General features: G+C 55.8%; 1 protein-coding gene across 1 annotated transcript in view; it reads right to left on the bottom strand.

Annotated features, from left to right (window-relative positions):
• Positions 1–833: 833 nt before the first annotated feature.
• TANGO6 (transport and golgi organization 6 homolog) overlaps positions 834–13,192 on the bottom strand; it is a 71,400-nt gene continuing 59,041 nt past the window's right edge. Inside the window, 5 exon segments of the mRNA XM_078619511.1 lie at positions 834–1,761; positions 3,097–3,174; positions 3,176–3,277; positions 6,073–6,291; positions 9,201–9,344. Of these exon segments, the coding sequence (XP_078475637.1) occupies positions 1,645–1,761; positions 3,097–3,174; positions 3,176–3,277; positions 6,073–6,291; positions 9,201–9,344 (660 nt within the window). The 3' untranslated portion in view covers positions 834–1,644.

The following is a 13,192-nucleotide window of genomic DNA, read 5'->3' as shown; positions in this document are numbered from 1 at the left end:
TATAACTGGAAAAAAATATATAAATTGTCAGGCATTATTTGTCTATTTATTTTTTAAGGATTCGTTTACCCTGCCCATACTTTGCACTCCTATCGTGTTGTTGTTCTGTTTGTTGTTGTAGCGTTCTTGCACACCCCAAACGGACATCTGTGAACAAGAGCTTCATAGCCCATCGGATTCCTCCTGCGGTATAAATGCAGTTGCTGATTCTGGACATGCCGGTGTTAACTCTCTTAATGCAGCCATGATTCCTTGTAAAAGGTGTCTGTTTGATGTTTTAACATCTTAACCCCTCTCGAATCATCATCACGGTGGCTAGAAGATGTTAACTAACTCGCCTGGTATACATGAGCCATGGTTTAGATCGCGACCCTGATGCCTGCTGCTGTATATTTGGAATTTGCATGTCGCCCATGATCGTGTGGATTTGTCTCCTGGCCCTCCGGTTTTTCCTTCCACATTTAGAATCAACGTGCGATCAAGAGTATTTGGCTGCTAGACATTTCCACACGATGATAAGCCAATTTGCTGAGCTACCATTTGTGGCCAGGTTGCTTCTGAAAAAAGAGCCGTAAAGGTCAGTGGGCCTTAGCTTGTAAAATAGCAGTTTAGTTGTAGTTTACGTCACTGCTACAAATTATGGTCTCTGACTGCCATTCATTCCGTAACCAGACACGACCATGTGCTATCATTGTTAACGTTGTGCCCTGCCCCAAGCTCTTAGCATAAATCAAATCAACAATAATTATAATCAGGGTGAGCTGGAACAAAAAAATAAGTCCCACCCATCCGCTCCACCCCGACTCCCCTCCTCTCCCCCCTCCCGCCACGGAGAAACGACGGCCCGGCGGTGACGGTCCCTGGTCCTCGGTGCGGAGCGGAGCCTCGTCAAGAGCGAATTACGGGAATCACGATGAGCGTAGGAAGAGGCACGGAACGTCCGACGCTTACGCCCGGCCTGTAATTTGCGTGGTGGCGAGAATTACTTCTGGAACAAAGAGCCAGACAGCAGCTCAGTGGGCCCTTACGGTCAAATAAAAGTAGTTTAGTTCAATATATAGAGGACCGCAGAGCTTGGGCAATTGTTGGCACCGGCTTGCCGCGTGGCTGCTGCTGCCTTACCAGGCCGTGGGAGGTGGGGGGGCTGAGAGATTGGCCAACTGGTAGCTGAAGTCGCCCTCGAGTGACGAGTTAGTACGTTTGGCATTCACGTCGTTCTTGCCGCGAAGTGCCCTCGCTGGGGGCCGCTACGTTTCCCGGACGGACGCAGTCTGCCGGCAGGGCAAGACGATCGCCGCCGTGCGTCGTCCACGTTGGGACCCATTTGCCGTGCAATGTTTCGACACGTGGCCACGGTCATTTAACTTCGCTTCGAGCGACGTCGGCGTTCCGGTTGACACCGGCACCGCCGCAGCGATAACCAGGGTGGCCCCGGCGGGATGCGAGCAAAACGAACGTCCGCGGGACAAAGCGGCGCCGGTGCGGCCGGGCCAGCGACGCAACCCCTGCCTAGTTCCGAGGTGGGAACCCTGGGAAGGATCGGTGAACGTCAAGGAAGAGATGAAGAAGCCATGGCGGGAATAAACACGTGAGCGGCCGCGGTAGTTCGGTTTACATCCCCCAGTGCAAACGGAAGGACGCGAGCTAAAGGAGACGGTGCACCGTGGTGCAGACAGAATCAGAACCTTGAGACGGCAACGCACCTTGAATGGCAGAGAGGTACACGAACGGGTCTTCGTCGTCCACGCTGGCCAGGAACACCTGCAGAGCAACGGCACGGCGTACATAGGCGTGTTGAGATGCTCTCGCACCGTGACGTGGCCAACCGCGAGGTGAGGGGGTGGAAGGACAAACTGAACACAAAAATCCGTTCTAAAGAAATTAGTTTTTCTCAGTACTCAGCTCCAGTGGCTTCCTACGCAGAGTAATGTCACTTAAACAAAAGAGAAACTATTTTGTATTCTACCAGGCAAGGCCCCGCTGAGCCATGCAGCACCTGGCCACAAATGACAGCCCGACAAAAGTTCCTGATCACGTGGAAATTTACAGCAGAAGCCAAATACTCGAAACGTACAATTCTTAATGTGGAGGGACAACCCGGAGGGACAAACCGGATGAAAAATCCACGCGGCCACGGAGAGAAAGAGAGAGACTAACGGCACAATGTAAGGACGTGTGTTGAACTTCTCTCGCACCGTACGTGCGGAGAGAAGTACAACAAACTAAACGCAAAAAGCAGTTTTAAAGAAACGAGCCTGTCAATCTAGATGACGATTTGGAAGTGCACGGCTTTAGTGGCTTCCTAATATCGGAAGGAAGAGCATTCCAGACGGCAGAAGAAGCGCAGGGGGTAGGCATCACAGAAAACGCGAGGATCATCGTCAACATCGTCATATCACTGGGAATGCGTGTGGTTATTCTGATTATTGTTATTATTCCGCTTGTTCGTCCAGGGAAAGCCTCGCCGATTTTCTTAAATACTTTTTAACAGAGGGTCCTGCCAAGTTGTCGCAGTAGGGTGGGAAGGGCAGGGGGGTGGGGCAGGGGCAATTGGTTATTGCCGCGCGGAATCCCAATCGAGTAACCTGCCGAGTGATTTTTCTAATTTGGCAAAGTTGGACCGCGGCGCCCTGCACGCAGCGAAAGACGTCGCGGGGATCCAGCAAACGTCCGTTCCGAAAGCAAAGCGGCCGGCGCGTGGCATTCGTGCGGCTGACGACGAAGACAACCGCAGGATTAACCGGGACGGCCGCTACATTCCGAACTCAGCGAGAACACGCGGTGGACGCGCTCCCGCCAGGGCCTCCTCGCCACCCCCGCCCCCTCCCAAGGGGCCTTCCCCCGCTCGGAGGGGCCGCGCAAATAATCGCAAACAACGGCGGCGGTAAATCAGTTCGGGGGGGGGGGGGGGGTCCCTCGTAAGCCGACACCGGCCGCCACGTGACCCGTGGCAGCCACGGGAAGGCCTCAGAAGAAAAAAAACCCCACGTTGGCATTTGTTTGATTTGACGGATGGCCGGGCCGGGCCGGGCCGGGTGGGGCGGGCGGGCGGAGAGAGGGACGCAGCTGGCGCGCGTTTCGCGCCCCGTCGCACACCTCGAGGATCTTGTCCTGCTCCTCGACGGCGTCGGCGCGGCGCTGCTCGACCAGCCCGGTGAGGGTGCGCAACGCGGCCCGCCCTCACCGGCACCTCGGGGTCGTAGGTCGCCTCCAACATGTCCTGCACGGTCACCGGGGAGGCGGCCGGGCGGTGACCCCGCGGTGGTGAGGGCCGCCCCTGGGTGGGCGGGGTCAGGGGAGACACGGTCAGTCCGCGTGGGTTACACATCCGCGTCGACACCACGATCGCCGCCACCGCTGATGATGATTACCGTGATGTTTGTTTACCCAGCAAAGGCTTGCTCACGAGTCTCCAAGACTGCCAAGTTTTCGCGGTAGCAGGCAATGCTGCTGCTACGTGTAATCCCCGACGTAGGAATTTGCAGGTCATTTTGTAACACTGGGCTCTTTGGGGCAATGCCAGTTACATTATTTACTATGGGAGGAAACCGGAAAAGGGTACCCAAGTCGGGACACGTGGTGCGAGTGGTACCGCTGCTCCGGTGACACCACCACCCAGACAAGATATTTTGCTCGTCAAACCGCTCATAGCGGTTCCAATTTCGTGACGTGGCCGATTAAGAGCCGGCTAAGCGATAACCCCTTGCACAGAGGGAGTTGGGCCCATCAAATAATGAACGCTCATCCAGCCGTACGGATGAATCGGTGCTTCTGAAGTCCGGCCATCCATGTTGTCTGCGGCCCACAGACACCCTGCCATCCATCCAATGCAAGGGGACAAATGTGGTACGATTATTTTGTTCTCACGATGGCTATCAAACAATGGCTACAACAAACGCGAGTGATAGTAACATTTGTATCTGACTGCAAAATGATGACAATTTATATATTATGATGACGGTCATATTACTATAATATTTTTGGTCATATGAAGGTCAAGAGCATTAAATCTTGGTCGGGGATTAACTCAATTAGTCCATCATCAGCCACCATCATCATCATCACCACCACCATCATCAGCCAAAACATCATCATTATCACCATCACTACCACCATCATCATCACTACCATCATCATCACCACCACCACCACCATCATCATCATCATCACCACCATCATCATCACCATCACCACCATCATCATCAGCCACCACACCACCATCATCATCACCACCACCACCACCACCATCATTACCATCATCACCACCACATCATCATCATCCCCACCACCACCAACCACCATCATCATCAGCCACCACCAACACCATCATCACCACAATCATCAGAAGAAGCAGCAGCAGCAGTAAATCAACAACAGCGGAAAAATCATCATCAGTGGTTGCGGAATGGAGGCCGTCATAGGAATGTGGATTCTGACTCAGAATCAGAATTACCAAATCATCACTACCATCATCATCACCACCACCACCATCATCATCACCATCACCACCATCATCATCACCATCACCACCATCATCATCAGCCACCACACCACCATCATCATCACCACCACCACCATCATTATCATCATCACCACCACATCATCATCATCCCCACCACCACCAACCACCATCATCATCAGCCACCACCAACACCATCATCACCACAATCATCAGAAGAAGCAGCAGCAGCAGTAAATCAACAACAGCGGAAAAATCATCATCAGTGGTTGCGGAATGGAGGCCGTCATAGGAATGTGGATTCTGACTCAGAATCAGAATTACCAAATCTTTCTTGAGCAAGGGGATGTTCTGATAATCATAACAACAATTTAGAATATTTCAAAATTACTCTTTTCTTACAGCGCGAAGGCAGGCGCTATGCCCTACAGATGAATAAAGTCCGCCAGTAGAGGGTGGTGCTCCGCTGGACTTTTACCCAATTAAGAAATTAAAGGCAAGCGACTCTTAACATTTTCCCCAATTTGGCCCGTGACGTCGGGACCCGACATGGCCTGCGCTTGTCGACTGATGTTGCGGGACCGTCGGCATCAAGCTGTCGAGCAGCCGGCGCACAGCCACGCTTCGTGCACACTCGGCATTAACCAGGGCGGCCGCTCGGCTCGAGCCCCCCCCTCCGCTCCCCTCCCCCCTCCGCTCCCCTCCCCCCTCCGCTCACCTCCCCCTCCGCTCCCCTCCCCCTCCGCTCCCCTCCCCCTCCGCTCCCCTCCCCCCTCCGCTCCCCCTCCCCCCTCCGCTCCCCTCCCCCTCCGCTCCCCTCCCCCTCCGCTCACCTCCCCCCTCCGCTCACCTCCCCCCTCCGCTCACCTCCCCCTCCGCTCCCCTCCCCCTCCGCTCCCCTCCCCCTCCGCTCCCCTCCCCCCTCCGCTCCCCTCCCCCCTCCGCTCCCCTCCCCCTCCGCTCCCCTCCCCCTCCGCTCACCTCCCCCCTCCGCTCACCTCCCCCCTCCGCTCACCTCCCCCCTCCGCTCACCTCCCCCCTCCGCTCCCCTCCCCCCTCCGCTCCCCTCCCCCCTCCGCTCACCTCCCCCCTCCGCTCACCTCCCCCCTCCGCTCACCTCCCCCCTCCGCTCACCTCCCCCCTTCCGCTCACCTCCCCCCTCCGCTCACCTCCCCCTCCGCTCACCTCCCCCCTCCGCTCACCTCCCCCCTCCGCTCACCTCCCCCCTCCGCTCACCTCCCCCCTCCGCTCACCTCCCCCCTCCGCTCACCTCCCCCCTCCGCTCACCTCCCCCCTCCGCTCCCCTCCCCCCTCCGCTCACCTCCCCCCTCCGCTCACCTCCCCCCTCCGCTCACCTCCCCCCTCCGCTCACCTCCCCCCTCCGCTCACCTCCCCCCTCCGCTCACCTCCCCCTCCGCTCACCTCCCCCCTCCGCTCACCTCCCCCCTCCGCTCACCTCCCCCCTCCGCTCACCTCCCCCCTCCGCTCACCTCCCCCCTCCGCTCCCCTCCCCCCTCCGCTCCCCTCCCCCCTCCGCCCTCCGCTCACCTCCCCCCTCCGCTCACCTCCCCCTGCGCTCACCTCCCCCTCCGCTCACCTCCCCCTCCACTCACCTCTCCGGACCGTGTTTGGTCTCCCGATTCCTCCGCTTTCCGGCCGATGGTCGCCCGCGCTGCCTCTGCCAAATTGTCGCCGCAGACAGCTCCGTGCGTCGCTATGGCGATGCGGAGGTCAGAGGCCAGGTCGCGGAGGTCGGGATCGGGGTCAGAGTTCACGATCCTCTCGAGGGGACCCAGCAGGGTTGCCTGGGCCGCCCGGTCAGCCGGACTTAACTGCGGACGCACAGGCATCGGAGAGAAGCGCCTGATCCGGTCGGAATCTGAGCAGGCGTTGGAGCCTGGTTAGTACCGAGATGCGAGACTGGCCGGGAATGCAGGCCGTTGGGGAGGCTTGGCCTGCGAGGTGGCTAAGAGTCGGCAGTAGAATTTCCCGAATCTGCCCGTGCGAGAGCTTCCGGGCGTTACAACGTCGTACGCGTTCGGAGTCCTCTCGCGCGAGAAGCCAAACGCTCACGAGCGGAGCGGCACTCTCCGGAGCGAGAGTCACGGCACTCGGCGACGATTTCCCCGGGTGACCAACGGCCGTTGTTACCATCAGGGTCAGTCGCCGATCATGCATGTGTGTACGCATTTTGACCTTCTTTCTCACCGTACGTAGCCAACAGCTTTTATCAGAGGTGCGGGGAAAGGACAACAAACTATGGGTCTCTGTGCGAGTTGATCGGTCTCTGTGTGAGTCGATGGGTCTCTGTGAGTCGATGGGTCTCTGTGTGAGTTGATGGGTCTCTGTGTGAGTCTATGGGTCTGTGTGAGTCTACGGGTCTCTGTGTGAGTCTATGGGTCTCTGTGTGAGTCTATGGGTCTCTGTGTGAGTCTGTGTCTCTGTGTGAGTCTATGGGTCTCTGTGTGAGTCTATGGGTCTGTGTGAGTCGATGGGTCTCTGTGTAAGTCGATGGGTCTCTGTGTAAGTCGATGGGTCTCTGTGAGTATATGTGTCTCTGTGTGAGTCTACGGGTCTCTGCGTGAGTCTATGGGACTCTGTGCGAGTTTACGAGTCTCTGTGTGAGTCTTTGGGTCTCTGTGTGAGTCTATGGGTCTCTATGTGAGTATATGGGTCTCTGTGTGAGTCTATGGGTCTGTGTGATTCTATGGGTCTCTGTGTGAGTCTATGGGTCTCTGCGTGAGTCTATGGGTCTCTGTGTGAGTCTATGGGTCTCTGTGTGAGTCTACGGGTCTCAGTGCGAGTCTATGGGTCTCTGTGTTAAGTCTGTGTATGTATGTCGAACTTCTTTTGCACCGTACGTAGCCGATCGTGCTACTCGGAAGTGCTGGGGGGGGGGGGGGAAGACAACAATCTGAATGTATAAAGCAAGTTCTAAAGAAATTAGCTTTCAATTTATATTATTTAAAAGTGCAAAGCTCCCAGTGGCTTCTAGATAACAGGAGGAGCTGCGTAGCTCCAGATAACGGGGGGAGAGCTGCAGGCGCCAGGGGTCAGCGCGCCGCACCTACAAACTCGGGTGAGCCGCGTCCCGTTTCTCCGGACCACGGCCAACATCAGCGGCGAGTGCGACATCTGAGCAAGTCCGAGTCCTAGGCGCCCATCTCCCGTTCGGCAAACACGGCGCGGTGAAGTGTGCGGTCAAACAACGACGGTGGTTGGGGAGGCCTTCATCCATCCAGCAGCGGATCGAACATGGGGGACTGTAAATAGGGGCGGGTTGAGTTGGCGATAAATTCCCCCGACGCGGCTTGGCACTACGCCCCCCGCGCCCATCGGCCGCTGCCGTGTACCCGCGCTGGGGCCAAGCGGGGCGTTGCCGTTTATGGGGGGGCGTGTGGAACAATGGCACCTTAAAGTCAAGATTTTACCTTTATAAAAGCCCGGCGTTACGTTAATCTATAGTAGTATCAACTGAATATTTTGTAGTATCTACTGACTCTATAGTAGTATCTACTGACTCTATAGTAGTATCTACTGACTCTACAGTAGTATCTACTGACTCTATAGTGGTATCTACTGACACTACAGTAGTATCTACTGACTCTACAGTAGTATTTACTGACTCTACAGTAGTATCTACTGACTCTATATGAGTATCTACTGACTCTATAGTAGTATCTACTGACTCTATAGTAGTATCTACTGACACTACAGTAGTATCTACTGACACTACAGTAGTATCTACTGACTCTATAGTAGTATCTACTGACACTACAGTAGTATCTACTGACTCTATAGTAGCATCTACTGACTCTGTAGTATCTACTGACTCTATAGTAGTATCTACTGACTCTACAGTAGTATCCACTGACTCTATAGTAGTATCTACTGACTCTATAGTAGTATATACTGACACTACAGTAGTATCTACTGACTCTACAGTAGTATCTACTGACACTACAGTAGTATCTACTGACTCTACAGTAGTATCTACTGACTCTCTAGTAGTATCTACTGACTCTATATTAGTATCTACTGACTCTATAGTAGTATCTACTGACACTACAGTAGTATCTGACTCTACAGTAGTATCTACTGACTCTACAGTAGTATCTACTGACTCTACAGTAGTATCTACTGACACTATAGTAATATCTTCTGACTCGATCGTAGCATCTACTGACTCTACAGTAGTATCTACTGACTCTCTAGTAGTATCTACTGACTCGATAGTATCGTAGGGTGGTAGCGAACGTCAAGCCGAATCCCGCATTGCGAGTCGGGGACGCTCGCTCTGCAGTCCGCTCGCTCTGCAGTCCGTGCAAGGCTTACTAACTATAACCGACTTTAACTAAACTATTTTTTTTATTTTACCAGGTGAAGGCCCCGCTGAGCTGCTGTGAAGCTATTTTTTTCAGAAGCGAACTGGTCGCCACAAATGCTCGCTCAACGAAGTGGCTCGCCATCGCGTGCTAAACGGGCGACGTCGATTCCAAAATGCGGAGGGAAAAACCGGGAGGACCCGGGGAAAATTCCACGCGAACACGGGCGAGAGGCACGCAAAACTATACAGCGGGCGTCAGGGTCGGCATCAAACCCACGACCTCCTGCAGACCGGGCGAGGTGGTTAACTTGGAATCGGACCGAGGGCAGGGAGCCAGCAGCACGCGCAGTTGGGGTGGGGGGGGGGTGGAATGGGGGGGGGGTGGGGGGGGTTTCTCGGGGGGGGATTCGTCACCTCGGCTCCGCCGAGCGTGGCGGCCGCCAGTCCCATGGCCAGGCGCAGGGACTCTGCTTCCAGGCGGCGCTCCTCCCCGTGCCCACCTCCACCACCTCGCCGGGCGGTGGCCCTCTCCAGCGTGACGCGAACAAACTCCACCACCTGACGAGGGGGGTGGGGGGAGGGCGGTCATCGGTCACGTGTTCACGCTCGGTGGTTGGCCCCGGGCGAGGCGTTGACGACTCGCATCACAATCGTCCTCGTTTGAGGATAAACACCACCTCGTTAAAGACCCGGACATCTCCACCTCCTGGCTTTGACGTTCCTCCCCCCTCCACCCCCTACTCCCCCCCCCACCTCCTCCTCCCTTCCTCCTACTCCCCCCCACTCCTCCTCCCGCTCCTCCTCCTTGCCCCCTCCTCCTCCCCCACATCCCCCTCCTCCCCCACATCCCCCCTCCTCCCCCCTCGCCTTCTCCTCCACCCCTCCTCCCTCCACCCTCCCTCCCCCTCCTCCTCCTCCCCCCTCTCCTCCTCCTCCTTCCTCCTACTCCTCCCCACCCCCTGCTCCTCAGAGACACCGATTGCAACCATCACATCAGAACATCATCATCAACAACAACAGAAAAAGTGCAGACATAACGGGTGAGAGCAAGAGGCGCGGGTGCAAGTAGGCGCCGTGTTGTTTTTGTCCAGTACGGACGTAAAAGAGGTGGGGAGGAGGTGAAGGTGTTGAGCTGTAGATCTAAACGATTCTAAACTATAAATTTGTTTATTGTACCAGGGTAAGGCCCACTGAGCCATAGCAGCTCTTTTTCACGAACATCTCTTAACCGCGTGATGTGGAGGACCCGAACAGAAATCCACGTGACCACAGGGAGAAAGACACCGCAAACTCAAAAAATACAGCAGGCGTCAGGGTCGGGATCGAACCCACGACCTCCTGTATACCAGGCGAGGTAGTTAACATCTCATAGCCACAGTCATGATGATGAGAGAGAGACACGCAAACTCCAAATATACAGCAAGCGTCAGGGTTGGGAACGAACCCACAACCTCCTGCATACCAGGCGAGGTAGTTAACATCTCATAGCCACAGTGATGATGATGAGAGAGAAAGACACCGCAAACTCCAAACATACAGCAGGCGTCAGGGTCGGGATCGAACCCACAACCTCCTGCATACCAGGCGAGGTAGTTAACATCTCATAGCCACCGTGATGATGATTGAGAAAGACACGCAGACTCCAAATATACAGCAGGCGTCAGGGTCGGGATCGAACCCACGACCTCCTGTATACCAGGCGAGGTAGTTAATATTTCGCCACCACGAGCGGGCAATGGTCATTCCGGAAACTTTTCCACAACAAAGGTTGCTTGGGTGAGATCGCGTCAATATAAATGTGTCATTAAACCTGCCACCACCACCCGACACAGCCAATCAGCAAGGTTGAGTCACGGAAGCCAAACGTGCCAATTCGTGACTAGTTCAACTTACTAATTGGCTGTGTCGTGGGTTTACTCTCTAATTTACAATTGTAAATATTGTGGGTTTACTCTCCAACACACAAGCGGTGTGCTGTACTACTAACAAATTGGCACGTTTTGTTTACGCAACAAACCTCACTAATTGGCTGTCGGGGCGTTGACGGGTTTAACGACGCATTTATATACTTATACGTGATCTAACCCAACGACTTGATATGGATAATATTCTTCTTGGTTCTTTCGGTAAAAGTCACGTATAATAAAATGTTTTATTTTTATTATTTTATTACTTCCCTTCTACGTGACTTTACCGAAAGAACCAAGAAGATTAATCCCTGCAGTCACGAAAGCTTTAAATCGAAAAATGGATAATATTGGTCGCGAAAAGCCTATGCATTAAACTGCTTGCTTCGTCTTACCTTAACCAAATGGAAGCTTGAAAGGAATGGGCACGTTTCCACACAGGACTAATGCCTGTCTGAGTTAGATAACAACAACAACGACAATCAGCCAAGTCCACCTGGATTCGTGGGGGGGGGGATTGGCGAGCTGGGAAACGAGTGGAAGAGCAGAACGGCACGTTAAGTGGGAGACTCATTAGCGCTGCTCCCCTTTTGCTGCTCAGCGGACCTCCTCCTCCTCCTCGGCGGTGACCCGCCACGAAGGGGGGGGGAGGGCGGCGGGGGGTTCACCTCCCATAAATAAATAAAAACAACCGCGGTCACAGGGAGTGTGTGAATAAAAACTCCTCGCTTTGAAGTCGTTGATGATTTTGCGGCTCTCGGTAATAATTAACGCCGCCCGGTGGTCGCGCATCTGTGCGCCGGTCGGACTGCTCCCTTCGCAGCGCACGTGGCCCCCAAACCGGGCCGTGCCGTGCCACGTTCGTCCGCTCGCGCGGGTCAGAGACCCACCACCACCACCCCCCGCCCGTAGCCTTTAACGGACCGCCGGGCAAGCGCCGTGAGAGCGAGCGGCACCGATGAAGGCTGGGCCGCGGCCTACGACGGGGGAGGAAGGATGGGCAAATGGCGCCACGCCCGGCCCACCTTTGCCTACCCAGCGCTCACGTCGCACGCTGCACGCGCGCCCGCCACGTGTTCGTTCGAGGCCGAGTAGGCCGAGGGGAGGTCCGGGAACGGTTCGGACGGTCGCCACTCTTGCTGGTCGCGAGCGGGAATCGAACCCGTGTAGCCGGGCTGGTAGGGCAAGCGCGCGGACCACTCGACACGTTCCACCACGTGCAACCCAACCTCCCGTGCCCCGATTTTGTTCTTCTTAATCAAAGGCTGAAAACAACGCCGCAATTTACACGATGTGGATGTTACGGTCCCGGCTGACCCCACAACCCCTTGCTAACACCGCAATGACCAGCGTGGTGCGGTAAGGTCAAACAATCCCCATGGCCGCCGACACGCCATGGGGAGGGGGGCTACTTCATCCAGCAGCGGATGCCGACAAATGGCTTAGCAAATAAAAAAAAATTGTGCACCAGTTGCATATTTTTCTTCTATTATCATGATAATTATTATTTAAGCAATGGGTTGAATTGGGTTGCAAGTGAGAGAGAGGCGGGGGAGGCGAGGGGAGGGGAGGTGAGGGAGGTGAGGGGAGGTGAGGCAGGTGAGGGAGGGCACGACCATCATCAAGCCACAGAGGCCGTCAAGGGAGCAGTTCAATCGCTGTAATTGCGGCGAGCGCACGAAAGATTCCAGCACAGCGCCTTCCGCTCGCACTGAGCAGCGGCGTGCACCACCACCACTACCCCCCCCCCCGCCACTCCTGCACATCACCCCTTTACAACTTGCTATTCCGTGGGGGGGCCCTGCGGACGCACGGTCAGGAGGCGATGGACTCAGCAGGCGTTTCGTCCTCACGTCCCTCCCTCCCTCCCTCACCTCCCTCCCCCCCCCCCACCTCACCTCCCTCCCTCACCTCCCTCCCTCCCTAATTCCCTCACCTTACCTCCCTCCTTTATTCCCTCACCTCCCTCCCTCCCTCCCTCACCTCCCTCCCCCCCCTCCCTCACCTCCCTCCCTCACCTCCCTCCCTCCCTAATTCCCTCACCTTACCTCCCTCCTTTATTCCCTCACCTCCCTCCCTCCCTCACCTCTCTCCCTCCCTCCATCACCTCCCTTCCTCCCTCCCTCACCTCCCTAATTCCCTCACCTTACCTCCCTCACCTCCCTCCCTCATTCCCTCACCTCCCTCCCTCCCTCACCTCCCTCCCTTATTCCTCCCTCACCTCCCTCCCTCACCTCCCTCCCTTATTCCCTCACATCCCTCCCTCCCTCACCTCCCTCCCTCCCTAATTCCCTCACCTTACCTCCCTCACCTCCTTCCCTCATTCCCTCACCTCCCTCCCTTCCTACCTCACCTCCCTCCCTTATTCCCTCACCTCCCTCCCTTATTCCCTCACCTCCCTCACTCCCTCACCTCCCTCCCTCCCTATTCCCTCACCTTACCTCCCCTCACCTCCCTCCCTCATCCTCTCACCTCCCTCCCTCCCTCCCTCACCTCCCT

Source organism: Lampetra planeri, chromosome 63 (assembly GCF_965212315.1).
Source record: "Lampetra planeri chromosome 63, kcLamPlan1.2.h2, whole genome shotgun sequence".
NCBI classification, from domain to species: Eukaryota; Metazoa; Chordata; class Hyperoartia; order Petromyzontiformes; family Petromyzontidae; genus Lampetra; species Lampetra planeri.
The sequence above is the reverse complement of the archived record's forward strand: the minus strand, read 5'-3'. Positions and strand labels throughout refer to the sequence as shown.